The sequence below is a fragment of the Uranotaenia lowii genome, chromosome 2 (assembly GCF_029784155.1).
Source record: "Uranotaenia lowii strain MFRU-FL chromosome 2, ASM2978415v1, whole genome shotgun sequence".
In the NCBI taxonomy this organism is placed as follows: Eukaryota; Metazoa; Arthropoda; class Insecta; order Diptera; family Culicidae; genus Uranotaenia; species Uranotaenia lowii.
In genome coordinates this window covers 126184584-126207052 of record NC_073692.1, presented here as the reverse complement: position 1 = coordinate 126207052, position 22469 = coordinate 126184584, and the positions used below count along the sequence as shown (strand labels likewise).

The window sequence follows — 22469 nt, the reverse complement described above, 5'->3', positions numbered from 1 at the left end:
ATTATTAACCATTTGGTAGTATGTACACACTCATTTGGCGCAACCCCTTATAGTGTAGTTTTGATCCGTTATCGGATAAGACTGGGTTAACTCCTTTTTGGTATACAGGCCTTGTACCCTTTATAGGGTACATAGGCTATACGTCATATCGTCGGGTCAAATTTACACATTATTTCAAACGCTTGCCCCCTCGGTGGAGATGTGAGCAGTCATTTGTGGTTAGAAATATTACATGCAAAATGGAAAAATCAAATGAAAAAAAGAATTTCAATTGTTTTCAAACATACGTTGACGTTTTTATTTCCAAAATTAAACTACTTTGTATAAACTTACAACTTAGACACACATAAATGTTCCTATAATTTCCCTTCATTATGGAAGCGGCATGTCGGTTTCGGCTCTGGCAACAGGAAGAATAAATCTGAAAAGAGTTGAAACTTCCGGTTATTTGATTATATTTTAATTAATGTTAAATTACTTACCCTCAAAGCCTTTCTTGAAGAGTCTCAATAGTTTTCGGCTCGCTTCTGCAGATCGCCCACCGCAAAGAATAAAATTGTCGCCTTTCATTTGATCTTGTCGTGCTTTTTGTTTCCACCACACAAAACGGATGAAATTTTGACAAGCTCTGAAACTACACGCCTTGAAGCGTACCCGGGCTGTTCAAAATAATGTGTAATATTGACTCGACAAAATGACCCGTGTTTTGACAGATCATGCAGGTTCGCAATAATGGGTCATTTTTACAACTTTCAGGGGTTCCGCCAAATGAGTGTGTATGTATATGCAATTCAAATCCGTGTATTTAAATTAAAATTGTCCGTTGCACTGAAAAAAGGAATTTATGCGATGCTTTGCTGTCGCAGTTATCCGTATAAAATTTAACCAAAGAGGTTAGTGTGTATAAAGTACGCAGTCCAATTAAGTGCGCTGTGTATATGTATTCTTAGTTTTATATAGTGTATCTAAAATGTGTTTTGCGGGCGTTTGTATAAAAATAAAAAAATCGGGTCTGTTCTATCCGATTTTGTTATCGGAGGAAAGGGAAGTTTGAACAATGATTTCCAGCCACACATTGTAAGTATATGTAGTTCTCACAGAAATAGCTTATTGCTTGATCGGATATAATAATATACATAAAAATTGATTGAACAATGACGACTTTCAACTCACACCTTCTGAGTTTTATTCGGTCAACTGTGATTGATCGTCATCCTCAACATCCTCCGGAAACAAGAAGCTTCTGTTTCAAGAATCAATGAAAATAAGCTACAAAACGACAGTAGAAAGTTTTAAAGCAAAATCAAAAGATGGAACCCTCAAGAATGAGTTTTTATTAAACATTATGATTGTTTTCTTGCATCATCGTTCTTGTTAAAATTACCAAGTATAAGCAGGCATGAGCTAACTAATTTCCTAGTCGATTGTTTCATTGCTAAAAGTATGGAAAAGAGAAACTATGAACACGTGATATTCACTAAAGGTGCGTTATAAGCATTTTTTTTTCGTTTTTAATAAAGTAGAGGGAGAATGTAAGGTGTGGATTTATCACAGTGTATTTATTACCTTATGGGCGTTAGCACAAACCTTCGTCAAGTCTACTATATACATGCATCTCTTGTTTTGCCTTTCACCTCTCACTCGCACTCACGTCGATCATAAGCAGCCCAGTCAGTGCTTCGGTGAACGCGCCAGCGGGAAGAAAGCAATTAATGAAACAGGTTTCCATACGCAACAATTCCAATGCGTAATTTGAACCGTAACCGGATATTGTTTAATCATCGGAGATCGAGGATTTTACAGTAATATTGCTGGGTAGGTGGAGTAGAAGTGTCTACTCGCTGCATGTGTCCTAAGGTGACGTATTCGGCCATGAAGTCGTGATACTGAGCCTGTAGATTGGTGTCTCGTTGCAAGCAAGACTCGACCATCCGAAATCGACGTTGTGCGATGCTGCGATTGTCGCCTACGCTGGAAACAGGTTTCTTGAACGGCAATCGAACGATGTATCGACCTTCTGGGGTGCGTTGAACGTTCTGCGAAAAGTGCTTTTCGCAGGCTGCTTCTTCCACCGACATACAAGGAGCTGAATCTGCCTCTTCGATGATCCAGAATCGTTGCATGAGGCGATAAATATCTGCGACGGTTGCAAGATTGGCGATAACGGAGCTTGTAGCAGTAGAGTTGGTAACTTTCCCAGAAACAACCCATCCCAGAACAGAATTCACAAGAACAGGCAGTGAATCTCCAAGTGGAATTCTGCCAGGCGGTTTGAAAAGATCGAAGAATATTTCTGCACCAAGGACGATGTCGATAGGGTTGCTTTGGTAAAAGTTAGGATCTGCGAGCTGAATTTCTTTCGGAAGGTTCCAATTAGAAATGTCTAAAGTGGCGGATGGCAAACTTAGAGTGAGTTTTGGTAATACGAGGAGCTCTACGATGGTCGAAAATCCGGTAACTCGAGAGTGAATGGTGGTGCGAAGCTTGGAGCGAGATTGAGTGGATGACTGGCCAATTCCAGAGATGGAGAGGTGAACTTTGGTGCGACGAACTTTGAGTTTTTGCGCAAATGACTCGGTGATGAAGCTGCATTCGCTACCCGAGTCGAGGAGCGCTCTGGCGAAGTGAGTATTGCCGTAATCATCCGTCAGTTTGATCACGGCCGTTGCTAGAAGCACCTTGTTAGGGTGACCCTTCTTGGGAAGTTTCCCGACTGCTGCAGATAACGATGACACTTCTTGGCTGGGAGGGTCAGGATCCCTGGACGCATTCCCCTCCGCTCTCGGCTTGCTGGATTCACCCTGGCTGGTACCTGTGCTGCATAGTTGACTATGGTGGCGCCCTCGGCATTTTCGACAGCAGTTTTTCGATTGACAAGTCCTGGATTGATGTCCCTTCCGTAGGCAGTTCCGACAGAGTTGTTGACGGCGTACTAGTTTGTCCTTGTCTTCGATGGTCATCTTGGCGAACGTCTGGCATAGATAAAGTGGATGGTGTTCAGAGCAGGCGAAACATTGGCGAGGTGAGAATTGAGTGGCTCCATTGCTGATGATTGCTGATCGATGGACCGGTTTTTTGGGTGCCGAAGACGATGAAGTGTCCAGTTGAACGTTGCTCACACTCTGCAAAACTGTGACCCTCCGCTGAAGAAAGCTGACCAGATCTGGGAAGGTAGCTGCCTCATGAGTCGACGAAAATTCTTCCCAATCCCTTCGTGTAGTGGGGTCGAGACGAATACTGAGCATACGAATCAGCAACACGTCCCAAAACTCGGTTCTCTCTCCCAACTGCTTCAAGATGCGGACATTAGCTTCGAATCGTTCCACCAGAGAATGAAGATCACTTGCAGATTCCTTTTTCAACGGAGCAAACTCAAAAAGGGAGTCGACATAGGCTTGTTTCAAACGTGCAGGATTTTGGAAGTGATCTATCAGCAAGTTCCACGCAACTGGGTAATTATTGGCGCTAATCGCAATCGTTTGTACCAGCTTTAACGCATCCCCCGCTAATGATGAACGCAAATAATAAAACTTTTGAATATTGGACAATTCAGTCGACGAATGCACCAACGAAATAAATAAATCATGGAAATTCAACCAATTTTCGAGAGCGCCATTAAAAACAGGAAGTTTCACATCTGGGAGCCGAATTTGCGAAGAAGTAGGGAAATGCGCACCGGAGTGACAAGATTGGGAGCTCTGAGGCGATGTACTTTTATTCACGGACAGCAAGAAACCCTTCACCCGGTAGTAGTCAGTCTCGAACTGGGCCCGCTGCTTTAGCTGATGTTCCATCACCTCATTGTCGTCAACATCAGCGGCTTCGAGTTCGGCTTGCGTTTTGCCGAAGTCCATCCACAACACGGCCAGGTTTTCCAGCCGAACGGGAACTTCCATCGACTGAGTTTCTTCGTCGAAGTTTTCAACGAAGACTTTGATCAGGTTGAACGACGTCTCGATACTTCGAAGTCGCATTTTGAGCGACTTGATACGCCGTTCCGTAGCCATTATGCACGTGCGTTAATCTGCAAGATAAATTCCCAGCGGAGCACAAAACGTACCAAAATAGAGGTGGTTGGAATATTAATTACCTTCTCGAGGCAATTTCAATGCCTTGTATAATAGTAAATTGATTGCAGCTCACTCCACCAACGTCGAGATGAAAAGGTTATCTTCCAAAGTGTAGAGTAGTTCCGGACGCTCGGAGTTCGACGGGCATCCGGTTCGAAGGACCATGAACGGAAGTACCTTTAATTTCGCCGTTGGTTTTCCTCCTCAGTTAATTTTCTTTCAGGTTCGTCATCGATTTTGCGCAGGTAAGTACACAGGTAAGTTTGGTTCGTCTTCAATTCATTCACCGGTAAGTAAGTTTATTCCACTTATTTATTACATAATTTTTTAATAATTCCTATTGCACTACATTTATTTTACTTAACTTCCTTAATTTTACTTTTGTACAACTATTTACAGCACAATAATCACTTTAAATTACAACAATAAATTTGTTCCATGATCTGCTCTGCTGGGTCGGTTTGTTTATGTTTCTTCCTCGGCCGCCACTGTCGGAAAAAGAGGCCACGCGTTTTCCTACAGGGCCTTTTATAGTGGGCCTGATGAAAAGAGCGGAAATTAATCTTTGTCGTTTTCCTCGCAGCCCACTGCTGCTAACGCCTTTGGTCTGACAGCATGCCCCAGTGGAAAAACAATGAAAATTCACTGGGCTGCTTCGCTTTCCCAGGACCAGATAGCGCCACTTTATTCGTGCACGATTTTCTCAGTGTGCATCGAACACCGTCTTTAGAATATTTCTTTTATAAGAAGTGTGAATAATCATGATCAGAATTAAAAATCAACAATTTTCATTTCAAATTTTAATCATCAAACACTTATTTAACACTTGAGCTGGTACCCTGTGATAGGTGATTACTACTCACGATATTTATCAGAAAAAGCGAGATCAAAAGGCCAAAATCTCCAAATTAATCATTAAGAAAAAAAACATTCAAAATTATGTTTCCTGTGGTTATGTTAGTAATAATTCAATGATAAAGACTTTTATTTCTTCTAAAATCTTCTAAAATAATTTTTTTTTATTTTAAAAATAAAAGATTTTTATTCTTGCTTATTATATTTTGGCTTATTTTGAATAAAAATTGAAATCGGGCAATACCAGCGCAAATCCGGCCAAAGTCCAGGAATTTTCAATACAAAGCGATAGATAAGGAAAAAAATGAACAATTGAAAAATGATTTTTTTACCAAGATACATCCGCAGGGTTCAAATATTCTCTCACAATTTCAAAAAAAAAAACTATGCAACCCATTTCGTTAAATTAAGTTAAAAGAAATTATTGATGCGAATATCATAAATTCGTGAACTAAATTTGAGTTTAAGATGTAGATTTTGCTAAAATTGGGAAAAAATTCCGGGTAAAATCCGAGTTTTTCCTTCGTTAACCAAACCGCACCGGGTAATTCCCAATTTTGTTTTTGAAAATTCGAACAAGTCCGGTTAAAACCGGGAAATTTGGAATGCTTACTTGACAGGATCTAGTAGTTCAATAGATGGCAACAAAATATTCAGAGCTTGAAATTTAAAATTATTAAACCTTCACTTGGAATTCGTTTTTTTTGTTTTAATTTTTATTCATTTCTTATTGAATATTCAAAAGACTAAATTTCACAAACTTTTTTTTGTCAAAATAATTTTGCAATGATTAATTGAGCATGATGTTTAATAAATATAGAATGTTTTAATTGTGTACTTCAAAAATGATTTTTTCAGCCTTTTATTTTGATAACTTGATGATTTTTTAACGTGATTTTATCTTTACCTTTTAACTCTGCCACTTTCGAAACTAAACTAAATATGTTCGTCTTCTTATCAAACGAAATTAAGTAATCAGCTATAATAATAATTTCTCTTAAGTTCACTATTTTAAATAAAGGTTCCTTTAAAACTTAATCACTAAAAATTCGTTTTCTGATGTTTCGAAAATATTGTTTTCAAATTTTGTTAATAAGATTGCTTAAAAGTAATTTGAATTTAACAATGTGTTATTCAGAGTAAGGGAAATCATTTTAAATAATTTATGATTGACTCACCAGAAAAAAACCATTGATTCGAAATATCGATTCTGATAAAATTTGAATCTTAACTATAAATTTTATTTTCGAGTTATAAGCAAAAAAATTATTTTGGAAATTAATTTTCATACTTTACTTGTACATTTTTGATATTGTAATAATTTTTAGCTAAATTTGAAGTTCGAGGCCCCTCCTCCCCCACAGGAGCTCTACTGTGACTGAAACAATTTTGACGACCCATTGATTGAAAAGTGTGGTTTTTACACCACTTGTTTACATATTTTTAGTCATGATCTTCAAACCATTAATAAAAAAATATCCTTGTGCGGAACATTAACTTCTCACTTGAGCTTTTGTATACACTAGGTGAATTTTTTTTTGAGTATTTGGTACCTGATCTAAATTATTTTTTTCGAAGCATGTTTTTCGATATTTTTTATAAGAATTTAAATCACGTGAAAATAAATGGATGATTTTGAACATTATTTGAAAAAAATGTTTGAGTTACCCGGTTTATGAATCGAGGTTACAAGGTTTATAAAATTATAAATTTTGTACAAATCGGTTAAGAAGCAAGATAGATATTGCGGTTTTAGTCAGTTGCATAAGATCACCAAGTGTTAATCAAATTACCGTCAACTGGGGCAACATGTAACAATTTTCTACTTCAATGGCTTCTGAAATCTGAATGCTTACAGATAATCATACCTCTCGTACATCAAAAGTTTCAAGGTTGAAGGGACATCAAATTGACGTAGTCAGAAAAATTATTGGTTTAACCAGTTATTTTTAAATTTACAAAAACATGCGATTTTCACCCTACTAAGAAAAAGGGGTAAGTTGCAACAAACTCTGTAATTAATGAAAAATCAAATGAAAACGTTTGAATATTTATAGTTTTTCAAACATTTGTGATGTCATGATGCATAAAGCACTAATTGCAGTAATTTTTGGTTATGTTCGAATCAAATTTTACATTTTTTCTGTTAAAAATGTTTTTTTTAGAAAAGAGTGTTAATCTGCTGCATACATTTAGGGGTAAAAAATACTACAAAATATTCTATTATCTTAAATCATGTAAATATATCTTAGGATTAATGAAATTTTGATGTTAACAAACGCATAATGCAAAACAAATATTCTAGCATATGGAAACGCGATTTATGAGATTTAGTTCTGATTTGCATTTTGTTGCATTTTGCCCCAGACGACCAACTGAATTATAAAAATATTTATTTACAAAAATTTGGTGATTGTCCGAAAAATATTTATACACCAATAGTGTTGGGTTAGGACAATGAAAGCAATATAAAGTTTGTAGGTGATATCATTAAGCCAATTCGTCATAATAGGTAAAGTTTTTTACGGCATCGAAAAATGTAAAAATTTGTACATCTATTGCTTGATTTTTTTAATTTTTTATGAGAATCAAAAACTTTAAAAAACTTTTTCACAATGTTAAAAACTATGTCATGATCAATTACTTATCATTCAATGATTACTTTATTACAGTATATAGAAATAAAAATTTTATGAGTGTTGTGGTATAGAAATGTTGCATCTAACCCTGCTTTTGTATGATGCCCCGTTTGACGGTACTTCATAATAAAAAAATAAGGCATGATCGTGGTTGCCGAACAAAACTTTTAGTATAAATTTAGTTTGAATATATGCAATTCTCTCATTCGCTTTGCATTAAAAAATCATGTCGAAAATGCGAAAATTGGGTTATTCTTAATGAAAAGCGATTTGTATTACCCATTACACACAAAAATTATAGTTTATGTCTTTACCAACGTACTAAAGTCAATGGAATCAAAAAAAGTTTATATTTGAAATATAACTCAAATTAAAAATAATTTAAATTCGTGAAAAAATTCAAAATAAGATGCTAATAATAAGATTTTAAGACATTAAGATGTTAACTGTGTTTCAGCCGACTTCTGTTGTAAATGATCAATCAACAGTTAAACTTAGTAACTTCACTTTAATTGAACTTGATTTTAGCATTTTCTTTTCTATTGCTTTAAGAAAAAATATAAAAGTACAGGGCACTTGATTAATTTAGTTATTGAAACTTATACTTTATATCTAAATCGTTGTTGAAATTTTCATTAGTTATTTTGCACATCTCGTAAGAAGTGTATTCGAAAAAAAAAATGCAATACATTGTTTTATCGAAGACTATTCCATGGCATTTTTAGTAAAACTACCTTGTAGTAGCGTAATGTTTAAATATGTAAAATTTGGTAACATTGCAATGTTTTGATGTATGCAACGCAGGTTTCAGTGGTGCATCATGTTCGCAACCAGCAAAACCGCTTTTTAGACCTATTGTTCACCAACTGCACGGAAGATTTTTGTATTGAAGAAGCTGCAGATCCATTATGGAAAAACGAAAAATTTCATACTGCCATAGAGTATTCACTTTTTACTGATCTATATAGACAGCGCCCTAGTGGTGCCGATTTTGAACTCGTATACGATTTTAAAAACCTGAATTATTCTGATTTTGATATGCGTTTCAATGATATTAATTGGCAAAATCTTTTGAAAGATGAATCAGATATGAATGTAGCTGCTGGTTTATTTAGTAGTAATCTATATACAATTATTGACGAACTCGTGCCTAAGAGAAAGAAAAGAATACTGACAAGCTATAAACATCCAGCATGGTACACACGTGATATAAAACAACTCAAAAATAAAAAGCAAAAAGCACATAAAGCCTATAAGAAAAATAAAAATTCGCACAATCTGAACGCATACAAAGAAATTTGCAGAGTACTTGATGTAGAAATATCGCTAGCTTATAACAGTTACAACGCAAGAGTAGAGAGCAATATTAAATCCGATCCTAAAACCTTCTTTAGCTATGCAAATGAAAAAATGAAAACATCTAATTTTCCATCACGTATGCAGTTTGAAGACTTTGATGGATCTGACAGTGAAGAGATTTGTAACCAGTTTGCTCGTTTTTTTCAAAATATTTACAAAAAATCTAATGCTTCTCCAGACTTAAATTATTTTTCATATCTTCCTGAACGAGTAAATGACGTTAGTGTTGAAAATATTACTGTGCAAGAAATTTTAAGTTCCCTCAATAGTCTTGATGACAAAAAAGGTCCAGGTCCTGATCAAATACCTCCACTATTACTTAAAAAATTTGCTACTTCATTTGTTAATCCACTATTTTGGCTTTTCAATTTATCTCTTAAATCAGGAGTCTTCCCGATAGCCTGGAAAAAGTCATTTTTAATCCCAATATTTAAATCTGGTAAACGATCAGATATAAAAAATTATCGAGGCATTGCTATTATCTCATGTATCCCAAAGATGTTTGAGGCGATTGTGAATCAAAAGATGTTCAATCAAGTAAATAATCGCATCTCCAATAACCAACATGGCTTTTTCAAAGGTAGATCAACATCTACCAACCTATTAGAATTTGTGAATTTCTCGCTTGGAGCTATGGACAGATGTAATTTTGTTGAAACTTTATATACAGATTTTTGTAAGGCGTTTGATAGAGTTGACATTTCATTGCTACTTTTTAAACTAAAACGTATAGGATTATCAACTTCACTTTTAAAATGGATCGAGTCATATTTGTCGGATCGAACGCAGGTAGCCCGTTTTAAAGGAAAAATCTCGACAGAAATACAGGTCACTTCTGGTGTTCCACAAGGATCTCACTTGGGCCCCTTGTTATTTATAATTTTTGTAGACGATGTCAATTTAGTATTAAATAGCGTCAAAGTACTCATTTATGCCGACGATATGAAACTGTACATGGAGATACGTAACAGAATGGATTTACAGCATTTTCAGGATGATATTGATATTTTTTACACTTGGTGTGCAAAAAGTCTGCTAGATCTCAATATTAAAAAGTGCAACATTATATCTTACTCTAGAAAACTGAACCATCATGATTTTAATTTTACTTTAGGGCAGCAGCAGATTGAAAGATGTAACAAAATTAGGGATCTAGGTGTAATACTGGACACCAAACTAACTTTTATTTTATTGAACATTTTAATAGAGTCTAGTTCTGTGGTGCTGTCTCAGTATGGTCCTTACGTAGCTACACTTCACACTAGCGATTGTTATTTCCATCAGCGATCTTCAAAACGTGAATTTTTAATCGTATGCTTCAATAAAAAAATTGGAAATTAACCAATAAAGATGAAACATGCGTTAATGTATTTAAAAAAATTATCTTAAATTATAATGTTTTATAATCTTTTTAATTTTCATGATTTCGATTTTTTCTCTTATTGAAATATTCATTTTAAACCTGACTTAGTTACCCTGGTTCCAAAGTAAGATTTTCAAAATACTACATATGAAAAAAAAATAAATCATAAACTGCTAGTATATTGAATTTGACGGTCATAATTTCACAGTCTGATATGAAAAGCGGATATTATTAATAGAAACCAATTCCAACCCGAATCATTCCTATGTATTATGCATTTATATGAACCCAGTAGATCACCCAAATCGTGGTATACTCCCAAAGGAATTCCCTCCCACGCGAACACACCCAAAGCGAAGGAAGCGTTATGTTGAAAAGTCAAATAAAAAAATCAGTCCAGCTTTTGTTGGGATTTTCCGAAAATTCGAGATGAAGTTCCCTTTTATCGGTGCGCAAGAGATGGGGAATGGATTTTCCTCTTCGCCAAATGTGAACCTCGCACCAAATATAACGCCAGGACAAGGACAACACAGGAGGGCGTCATGTTTTATGCTCGTTGCGTGATAACGACTTTCTCGTGATTTTTATTCTCCGAATTTTCTTCCGCACCCATCCAAAACGCCACTTCACTTCAACTGACTTAGGCTGAGACGTTTTCTTATTCCTATTTCCGGCTTCCCCTTGTCTCTTCTCTGAAGTCTTCCTTTGGATGATGCAAACTGTGCATAAAAATGAACGATGACGTTGAAGAAAAACAGCCCCGAAAGATCGCCGCAGCCACCGGAGGAAGTTTGTATCATTCTTTATTTAAATGTTGCCGCTTTGGTAAATTTGCGATAATGGGAAGTTATGGGGTGGTGATTTTTCCTGCTTTTCCGCAGCCGAAAGTTGCAACGAGTGATTTTATTTTCATACTTTCGCTCTGTTCCATACGAAAGAAGGTTGTTCAATTTCCTCGAAATCAGTAGAACAATGTGAAATGTAAGGCATGGAAAAAAGCGACAAAAATAAGGTAAATATCTTCCCGAAGCAATTTTATTTCTCCGAAATGTTATTGGACTGTCTGCCAGATTATGTGTCAATTTTTCATAAACTGTTGCTTTAGTGACGTACCGGATGTGACGATGATGATGACGATTATGGTGTCCTTTTTGACGTCATTCACCAAAACAAAAAAGACATAAATAAAGCCCTTTTCCTAATTTTTTCCTCATTGATTAAACTTTGCAAAAAACTTATTTGTATTCGTCTACAGTAATCAGATGATTTCTAAGCACTGAATGTTTTGAACGAAACTAGAACATCATTTACATTCCATTATTCGTTTTCAATTTGTCCGGTTGTTTATTTTTCCAATCAATGAGCCCCAAATTGGGCATGTTTTGTTTCCAGTTTCATTCAATTTCTGTGTCCCATGCAAATCAAGTCAAATTTAAAATAATTTATCCACTGACCCTTTTTTCTCGAACCTTGAACGGTTTCGCTTTCCAAGCTTAGCACTGTTCAGTTCCTTTTCATCTCTCCCCCTCCCTCTCCATAAGTTCATTATTTTCCAGCAATTTTTCTTCTCATTTTACGCCCTGACATAGGTCGCTTAATGCGTTTTACAAGAAGTTCCTCCAAAAAAATCCTAGCTGTTGGCGAAATATATGGACTAATCTTAAGCGAGGAAAAAACTCAAAAAAAACCTTCCACCGAAACCCCAAAATTGTCCTTGGCCATCTAGCTTCCGCCAATTGTTGTTGGGTGGCTTCTCGGGTATCCTCATTGAAAGCAAAAAATAAGGTGGACGAGAAAAAATTTGACCCAAATGGACAACGCAATCGACAATTCCCTTTTTCGGCAACTGAATGAATATTCAATTTTTGCCTGCTTGCTTTGAAAATGCGCTGGCTGCTGAGGGAGGCCCTGGGAACGAAATGATTTAGGCCTAGTGGAAGTGGTGCTGGTTTTGTTAATTTGCTATGTATTGTAGAGAATTTTTTTTTGTTTGTTTGGTAAATATATTTGTGAATAACTCAACTCTGAAAATAAATTAAAATTTAACCAAAAATATTAATTTGTTGTTCGACCGGGAATAATTTTGAGGTTATGTATTGGCTTTTCGGTCTTATCAGGTCAATTATAACACTTTTTATATGTGCTTCATCCAACGTTTCGAATTATATTAATTCTTTATCAAGGAACTAAAATTAAATACAGGAGCATAAAACATATTTTCTCATAATTAATATTAACATTAATTACTCACTCGGACATTCGTGTTATTGTCCATAGCAGATGCACTCCTACAGCGTTCATCAATCGTCGGGATTCTGGCTATAAATTTTGAATTTGAACTCTCATTTCATGTCGGAAGTGAGGAGGAAAGCTTGCGTGTGACTTACGTGTCCAATATTCTGGTATCGGCCAGGGCGTCGGCGCCTACTCCGTCGTTTTGGAACACGTCCGTGGCAAAACTTCTATCACTCGACTCACTTTGTTATTATTGTTTGAGTTTTCGGTCGGCCAAAGGGGTCGTCCATATTAACTGTTTAATTTTTTTGCGATATTGGCGGTATTATACATCGAATTGTGATGAAAATTAGCACATGAGTGTTTTGAGGGACGAGCAATCAATTCCAGGTTTTTAGTTTAAGATCAGGGGTCGCTCAAAGGGGTCGCCCATATCAACCTATTAATGTTTTTTGCAATATTGACGTTATTCAATATTGGATTGAGATGAAAATTACCACGTATGAGTTTTGAGGGACGCTCTATTGTTTTCAGGTTTCAAATTTTGAGTTGGGGGTCAGTGAAAGGGGTCGTCCATATTATTTGCTCACAGTTTTTGTAATATTGTCTGAATTGTGCGTAGGATTATAATGAAAATTGGCACATGGGAGTTTCACAGTAAAAGTAATTGATTACAGGTATCAAGTTTTGGATCGTGGTTCAAAAAAGGGATCGTCTGTATTAGTTTTTCTCTGTTTTCGCGATATTGTCGTCATTATGCATAGGATTGAGATGAAAATCTGCACATGGGTGTTTTGAAGAACGAGCAATAGATTTTTGAGGCATCGATCAAAGGGGTCGTTCATATGAATTTTTCACTATCTTTGCGATGTTGAGGCTAATACATATTAGATTGAGGTGAAAAATTTGCACATGGGAGTTTTAAGGGACAACTAATTGTCTTAAAGTTTCAAATTTTGGATCGAGGATCGGAAAAAGGGGTCGTTCATATTAATAGTTCACTATTTTTGCTATATTGCCGTGATTACGCATCACATTGAGATCAAATTTTGTACACGGGAGGTTTGAAAGACGGGAAATTTATTTCAGGTCCCATATTTCGGTTCAGGGATCGGAAAGAAGGGTCATCCATATGAATTAATTACTGTTATCGCGATATTGTCTTAAAAAAAACTATTTAATATTTTATGCAATATAGTATTGAAAATGCACCCCAATTACCATTTACACACACTTATCACATATTTGAAATAAAAAACGAAACGGAGTTCGTACGGGATGAGCTAGTATTTCATAAAATTTGAATAGATTGACTTTAAATTCGGCAAATTTATTTGAAAATTTAAACAAAATATGAAAACAAATAAGATAAGTGTTTTTAACATTTCATAAACTCGTCTTACCATTTTTAAAACTCATTAATAAAATTTTATTCTTGACTCCAGGGAACTGCATTTTGGTGCTTTAGATTGAATGATTAATTTGGTAGGTTTAAGTGTCTTGAATTCGAATTCATAAGGTTTTCCATCTTCTTGCGTTTGGAGATTACAAGCTGTAAATTTATCTGTAAATGTATCAGTTTTGAGTAACGTTAATCATTGATAACTGATGCAATCACAAATCTTAGTTGAAGAAAAAAACTGATTCTGTACTTGTAAATTATACCTATTCGATTCAATTAAGGAATAATATTTGAAAGATGACAATGCATGATCTGAAAAAGATTAATGAAAAAGTTTTTCAGTTTAATAAATATATCATTATAAATATTATTGACATTACTGAATGAAGTTTTAAAAAAATTGAATTCATTTAACTAAATTTGTAGAAACATTCAAAATTAATACATTTTTGTTTATAAATATTTTAAATTCAATTCGGTTTAAGACTTTATTGAAATTGGGATAAAGTACATAAATAGAAAACATCAAAAACATTTATAGCAAAACTAAAAATAAATTGAAGTCTTTAGTTGAAAATTTATTCAAAACCTTTATTTTAAAATGTTCTGTTTCTGTTTTGAAGTTTTGTTAAAAATAGGCACAAATTTCTAATGATTTAAAAACATTTTCAAACGTTAAACGTTAAACGCCTAAAAATACAGTGTTTTTTCCATAAATATCTCTACCTTTATCTAAAAACAATTCAAAGTCTTTCAACGAACGGACTCGTAGACATATATTCAAAACAATCAAGAAAAAACTACAGATTTTTCTGGAAAACTACAAAATGTTTGGATAAACTGTTGAGTTGAGACAGAATAAAAACAGTTTCATATAGACCTGAATCAGTGCAACCCATTTTAATTTGGTCTGGAAATATGTAAGGGCAAACTAAATTTTTCATTTATGAACCACCAGAGATGTACTGAGAGTTCAAAAAATTTATCTTTGGATGGAAAACATTCATTAATTCTTGCAGTGAACTTACCACAAACCTTACTTGTATCGCAAAAAAGATATTCAACGTCATAAAAAAATATTTTCAATTTTATTTCAATCTAAGGATGTTAATATAAAATTGCAAAAAAATGCTTTGCATAGCAAATAGGTTCATGGATTTATATAACCTTGGCAGAAACATTTCATGAAATTATTGAAAGCTTTAGTAAGCAAAACCTGCCATTTTTCAATACTTTTCAATGAATTCAGATTTTTTTTATTTTGAAATGGTTATAACTTATTTAATGAAATAGTCTGCACCTTCTCATGATTGCAAAAAAAGGAAGCTAAAGAATAGGCAAAACCAAGAATTAAAGATAAATTCCATTTCAAGGTTATTTGAATATACTGGATGATTTAAGGTTCAAAAGTATCATCTTCCATACACACTTCTGAAAGAAATTGTAACGCGTTGCGTTAATTCGCGGATCCAATAAAATTTTTAACCCTAATGCTAGGTGACCCAAAAGGCATTGAAAAAAATAAAGAGCAAAAAGTCGTTGTTTGCAGCGGTCTTATGTGTACTGTATGCTTTTACTTTCACATTTAAACTACATCTCTACAAATAACCAATCTTATAAAAAGCTTGAAAGAACTTCCAAAATATCGAATGTTAGATATTATTCTTTTATATTCCGTGTTTAGTTGTGTTGTGAACTAAAATCATTCCTGAGAAACAATCAGATTTCATAAAACTACAATTTTACGATGAACTAGATTTTTAATGATTTTTTTTTCTTTTTTGGCTGATTAAGATCATGAATATGAGAAGTATCATATTGTCCAAACAAATCGGTTATTATGTAACTAGACCTTACAAATCCCATCCAATAATGAAAAAAAAACCACGAAGATCTTCCATCCTACATGAATCAACCAAAGTAGGGGAATTGAGGGTGAAACATCCATAACTTCCGTTTCCGATACGTGCAGTAACTCAAACAGCTTTCATTAGAATCCTCGAAAAAAAAATTACATAAAAAAGGTTTCATTTGGTAAAAAAAAAATCAAGTACTCACTTACTTTTATCATTATTACTGAAAAATTTTGGAAACCAAGGATAAATTCTGCCACTAATCTATTTTCCGAAGCGTGTAGTTACTCAAACAGTCTTCATTTGATTTCTTGAAAAATTAATATGTCTGATTTTTTTCAAATTTTTTTTATCAAAACCAGTATTTCTGGATTGTTTGCAAAATATAGGGAAAAAAGGAGTAAAAAAGGAACGATATCCTTCTCATTTTGCGTCTGAAACTACACTAAGGTTTTTTTACGCGGTTTTATTTGCTCAGTTTTCCTAACACGGCTTCTTTTTACCCGATTTTTTGCCATGGACACGATTCTTCTACACGGCTCTTGGGAATCAAAACGTTTTTTGGCGAAAATATTTCAAGTCCTATGCGTTACCGGCGGATTTCATACCGTGTAAAAAAAACCTTAGTGTATGTCTAACTGATTTTCCGGATATTTTAACAGAAAGAAAGTATATTTTCATAGATTTGTATAATTTAGGAGGGAAGATATTGAATTTATTTGCGTCACTTTTGCAGTTTATACATTTTTCCTTTATTTTGCAATGTTGATATTATTCAATAGACTTAGATTTTCTTTGATGAAAGATATTAGACAAGAAACCTTAATGAACTTTATTTCCTCTTAAAGGTTTTTTTTATATTTGTTACTTTAATTTATCGGCCTTATCGGTGAAAAGTGATGTCTTTTTTAGTAGGGACATCTAAAAATTATGATTTTTTTCTTCTAATCTTCTTCTATCCATCTATAATTTTCAATTCTTAAAATGTTCTCACTATGAGAACATAACATTCACCGATAAGGCCGTAAAAATTAATTTCAAAAAATTATGATTTTTTTTTTATAGATGGATTGAAGGTTTGATGAAATGAAAGATGGTGAAAATGAGCGGGTAGAAGCATTATGATCCCATATCAATTTTTTTTCCTGTTTTTTTTATAGTTAACATAGAGTTGAAATCAGTTTTATATTACTGGATACAGGAACTAGGCTATTATGACTATGTGTTACACGCTCAAAATTAAATAACATGTAGCAAAGAGTCATTATACCCGGTATGAAGTACGTTTTTTTGGGAAAAGTTTAGGAGTCAAAACATTTTTTCAAGCCGCGAATAAACAAAACTTTGAAAAACATCTTAAGAATACACAGAAATCTGTTGAAAAGGTTATAAAAACAACTTTAAAACTTGTATTTTACATAAAGAATATGTTGTCCAGACTACAAATATTATAAATGAAAATAGCAGCAGGAAATAATAAAAAATATGCAAAAACTTAAAAAAAATGGATAAAACTTAGTTTGCAAAAAATGCATCCAATCGAAATTAACAGAACTAGAAAAATTGTAGATTTTTAAAATCTAAAATTCATATAAAAAAAACCACGATTTCAAAAGGTTAAGAACAATCTCCTATCGCAGTTTTTGTTTTGTTTTTGGATTTTTTTTCGAAGGAGTGATTTAGAAAAGGATACTTGTTGAAGCCTATAGGTAAATACAAAATTTTCGCGGTGACATTTTTTAATATATCTTATTGAAGACTTCGCTGATTTATACCGATGATTTTTACCGTAGAATTTTATTTTAGCCACTCGATAGAGTTTTACCATTCCGGCCAAAATCGAACATTTTTAGAGTTTTGCTCTCACCGATAGTTGAGGTGCGTGAAAGCGATAGTGACAACTGTAAATAACAAGCTGTGAAAATCCATCACCAGCTGATATTTATTTTGGTTTCCATATAATTTGTTTTTTTTTAATCATTTTATTTTTATAGAAATATGAAAGAAAGGTTGATAAAAAGCTCTCATGGATTGTAACGCCTGGATTGTAAGCCCCATGTGGCTAATACGCGCCACTCGTGTTTTGAAGAATATGTGACGTTTAAAGCCTTTAAAATATTACCAATTTGTTTTAAATTCTGTGATTGGCCATAGCAAGTATGTGTTTTTTCTTACAATACTCCTCTGTTGTGAGAATTTCACATTCAAATTTTTTTTCATTTCGAAGTAAATTTTCGAATACTTTCAATAAGGTGTTACCAAGCAGAGAAAAAATAATAAGAGATTAATAAATTAATAGGAAAATCTAAACTATGATTTTATGCTAAAAATCATACTGAACTAACAAAGATATACTTTGTAGGGGTGTGTTTTATCACAACTCATTCCTTCACTTTAACGCGCCAATCGCAGTATGCTGAAAAAAGCTTAAATTTTTCAAAACAGCCAATTTTTATTGAAAGTATACCAAAAATTATAACCCAATTTTTGCGTTTTAGTTCAGTCCAATAAAATCTACTTTTCATTTTTTTTTTTTAATTTCGATAAGTTCATTTTGATTTTCTTTTCAGTTGAAGCGTCTGTAAGTATTAGTGTGTTTTTGGTCTTCGGCTGCTTTCGGGTGTGTTAGGCTGTTAGGCGAATATACAGTGGCGCGCATTAGCAACACAGTTTAGGTCTATGGCTTCGGATATGGTTTTTAAAAATCAAGTTTTTTATGCAAGTAAATGAATTTGAGTAATGAAAATCTTAAACATTTGTAGCAAACACTTTTCTTCATCGAGTACACTCGTTTTTTGCACAAAATGTTCCTGGAGTACACAGCAAAACTGCAACTCGCTTAAGTGGGACCGTGGGACCATGGGGTATAAAAGAGCATGTTCCCCTATAGCGAGCTCAGTGGTTTGAGAGCGTGCTTTTACCAGATCCCTGCAAAGTTACACGATTCGTCTATGTATCGTGTGACCAACATCTTTTGAACAAGTCTTGGTGAATCTCGTTTTTAAGCTTTTTTCCTCAGATTTAAGCTTTTTTTGCCTTGAGAGCATAGGAGACGAAAGCTTAAATCTGAGGAAAAAACGCTTAAATCTGTCAAAATGAGGAGAAAAAAAGGGGAAATCTGAAAGATGTGCTCCACACGGTTTGAATATCATTGCCGGGAAGTGGCTTTTAGGGGAAAAGTTCATATAACGCCCCATGTGGCAAATACGCGCCACCCTTGTTTTGAAGAATCTGAAACATTTTAAGCCTGCAAAATGTTACCAATTTGTTTTAAATGCTGTGATTGATCATGGCAAGTATGAATTTATCCTTAAAATGCCCCTGTGTCGTGATAATTTCAAAATTTAGGTTTTTCTTCATTTCGATCTAAATCTTAAAACACATTCAATAAGGTGTCACCAAGCAGAGAAAAACGAATAAGACAATATTTCCTGACACATCGATAGAGGAGAATTTAATCTATGATTTAATGCTAAAAAATCATACTGAACTCGCTTAGGTATGCTTTTTATAGGTATGTTCTATCACGGCCAGAGATGCCAATGTGCCTGATTTTTCAGGCGTTGCCTGATTTTTTGAGGCTATGCCTGACAACCTGATAAGCCTTTGAATTTCCCTGATTTTTAAAAATATGCCTGATTTTGCCTGATTTTTGCGAATGTCATGAAAAATGGTTAGTAAGGAACTGGAGAAGGTACCACAGCTAAAGTGATAAATGAAAATGTGGCTGAATCAAAGCAATCGAAAGATTCTCGTTCATTCTTATTTAAAGAAAATGAGATGAGAGTGGAATCTTTCGATTGCTTGATGCAGTAGAATACAACCAAGTACTCTCACAACACATATTCGAGTGAAAATGAGGAGCAAAAAAAAAAAGGTCATTACTTTGAACGAAATTTCCGTTACTTTAACGAGCTTTAACATTGCCTGATTTTGCCTGATTTTTATTTTGTCAGTTCCCTGATCTTTGAAAAAAAATGTTGGCAACCCTGATCACGGCCCATGCGCCAATCGTAGTAGGCTGAAAATAGCGTTATTTTTTCAAAAAGGCCAATTTTCATTGAAAATGAACAAACCATATTTTGAGCGTTTATTTAGCCCAAAAAATCAACTTTTAATTTTTTTTTTAAATTTTGATTAGTCCATTTTGATTTTCTTTTCAGTCAAAGTGTCTGTAAGTATTGATGTGTTTTCGGTCTTCGGCTGCTTTCGGGTGTGTTCGGCTGCTAGGCGCGTATTGAATATACAGTGGCGTGTATTCGCAACACAGTTTTGTTCTGTGGCTTTGGATAAGGTTTTGAAAAATCAAGCTTTTGAAGCAACTGAGTAAGTAATTCAAAATCATAGGCATTTGTAGAAAACAATTTTCTTCAACGATTGCACCCATTTTTAACACAATCTGTACATGGAATACATAGATAATCAGCGATTCGCTTAGGTGGCGCATAATAGGGCAGTTCCCCTACCAGGGGACTGAGATAAACAGATCCCTGCAACGTTACACGATTTGTCTATGTATCGTGTGACCAATATCTTTTAAATATGTGCTCGTGAATCTCGTTTATAAGCTTTTTTTCCTCAGATTTAAGCTTTTTTTGCCTTGAGACCATAGGAGACGAAAGCTTAAATCTGAGGAAAAAAGCTTAAATCTGTCAAAACGAGGGAAAAAAAGGGAAAATCTGAGATATGTGCCCCACACGGTTTGAATAACATTGCCGGGAAGTGGAGATAAACGAAGAATCATCGTCAATGATCACACAAATTTTGCTGCCAATGATTGAACTTGTGGTAGTTTGTTGCAATTTGTTAGAGAGAATTAGAAGGTTTTAGTTAAAATTAAAGAAACCGGTGCTCAAAGAGAGTGAAAATGTGCTAATTGTTGCAAATTGTTGCAATTTGTGAAGCAGTTGTGGGATTTTGATCATTACCATTCCAAATGCAAAAAAATTTCTCTCCATTGAAATCCCTCGTCTTTTACACACACTTCAAACGATCAAAAACTTTACAACGCATGGGCCTACTGAGCGTTCCTTATGTGAGGACAGTTATTGCGACGTTGCCAAGCTTTCTCCTATTTACGCAATAATGCCTGTCTACCCACCTTTCTTTCATATTTCTTTAAAAATAAAATTCTCTCTAGTTCTTCATTCCACCGAGCATGCCGCTTGAAATAAAAATCATTATAATTTGTTTACACTGGGAAGCACCACCTGTCAAACTTCAAGGTTGTATTGGAGAGGGCATAAGCAAAACTGGTTATTTTCAGAGGTTGCCATCGTCCACGCTCAGTTCACTACCGGAGCAAAACTGAGTGCATAAATGCTTACAAGACAGCAAAAAGTGCACAACTGGTAGTGCTCAGCTGGAAGTGTACAACTGGTAGTGCACCGGTGCAAAAATGAACGAAAACGAATACAGTATTAGAATAATTTACTCATAATCAGTCTTCAGGACTTACCTGAAAAGAAAATAGAAAATACAGTTCTGTACTTTTTTGTAATGTTAAATTTAAGTTTGTCGTTTGCATATGTAATGAAATTGGCAAATGATAGATTATATCACCAGTGAATAGTAAATTTCAGATATTTCTTATAATTTAGACAAGATGTATAATGGGTTTAACCATTACCGCGCATTTTATGTTCGGTAATCTTCGTTTTGTTGCTTCGTTGACTGATATTGTTTCTGCGATGTTTTGAAAACATCAATGCAGGACGTTCATCAATGCATTGACGTAATGATTGGAACGAAGTTAAAATCAATCTGCACATAACGCGTTAAACTCGGAAGGAATCAGCAGAACGATTTTTTTTTTCAAAGCGAGTTTACGCATGTCTGACTAGTACTGTTCATTTTTTTCTAGATTAGTAAAAATAAAGAAAAATACAGCCAGTAATGTTATATTGACACACATTTACGTGATCAAATGGGGTTCAAAAGAAAACTTAAAACAGAACCTCAAAATCTTCTTCATTAAAAAAACACTTGCAAGTGCAGTGTTTCGGAATTTCTTTAAGTTGCTTTAATTTTCCTCATTAACTGGAAAAACCCTAACAATACTAACCAATATCTGACTCGTGATACACCCAAAAACCGATATCATTCTCTTTCTTTTTAAAAACCCACTAACGAACGAAATTTCATATCATTCCACGTTCACGGAATTCTAGCAGCACTTCTCCATCGCAGCTCAGTTTCTCGTTTGTCTGCATTCCGGTAGAGGTAGCCAGGAAATAAAAAAAAAGATATTTGCGCCCATCTGCAGAGGCTTCATAATGGTTTATAATTTTCTCGTTCCGAACTTTATTCGAGATTCTGGCTTACCGACCCTAACACGACAATGGGTCGAAAATAGGATACCGGACCAAACCTGAAAAAAATAGCTGGAAAGCTGGAAGTGAAAAACCAAACGGTGGCCGATGGGGGCGGTTTGGTATCTATTATGCTATCCAGTATACGGGGATTCTCCGGTTCCATCAGCTTGTTGTTTTTTTTTCTTTCTATGGGATAGAAAAGCGAAAAATGGCGAACAGGTTTTGCCTTCCGATACCGACGAAGCCGTTTTTTTTTTTTGGTCTGCTCCCACACTCTGGGGCCCCGAGAAAAATGAACTGATTGGGATTAAAGGCGTGTATTGAGAGCAAATTGTTATGGAAAATTAAATTACATTTTTCGACATGGCACCACTTTGGG

General features: G+C 34.6%; 2 protein-coding genes across 2 annotated transcripts in view; both read right to left on the bottom strand.

Moving 5' to 3' along the window:
* Positions 1-22469, bottom strand: part of LOC129744036 (SPEG neighbor protein-like) — a 523363-nt gene that overhangs the window by 299820 nt on the left and 201074 nt on the right. The window lies entirely within an intron of this gene.
* LOC129741836 (uncharacterized) lies at positions 1779-4007 on the bottom strand. The gene has a single exon (XM_055733629.1). The coding sequence runs from the start codon at positions 4005-4007 to the stop codon at positions 1779-1781; it is 2229 nt and encodes a 742-aa protein (XP_055589604.1).

What these genes read in the sequence shown, in the direction of transcription:
- LOC129741836 (XM_055733629.1), bottom strand. Translation starts at nt 4,007, where the DNA reads ATGGCTACGGAACGGCGTATCAAGTCGCTCAAAATGCGACTTCGAAGT.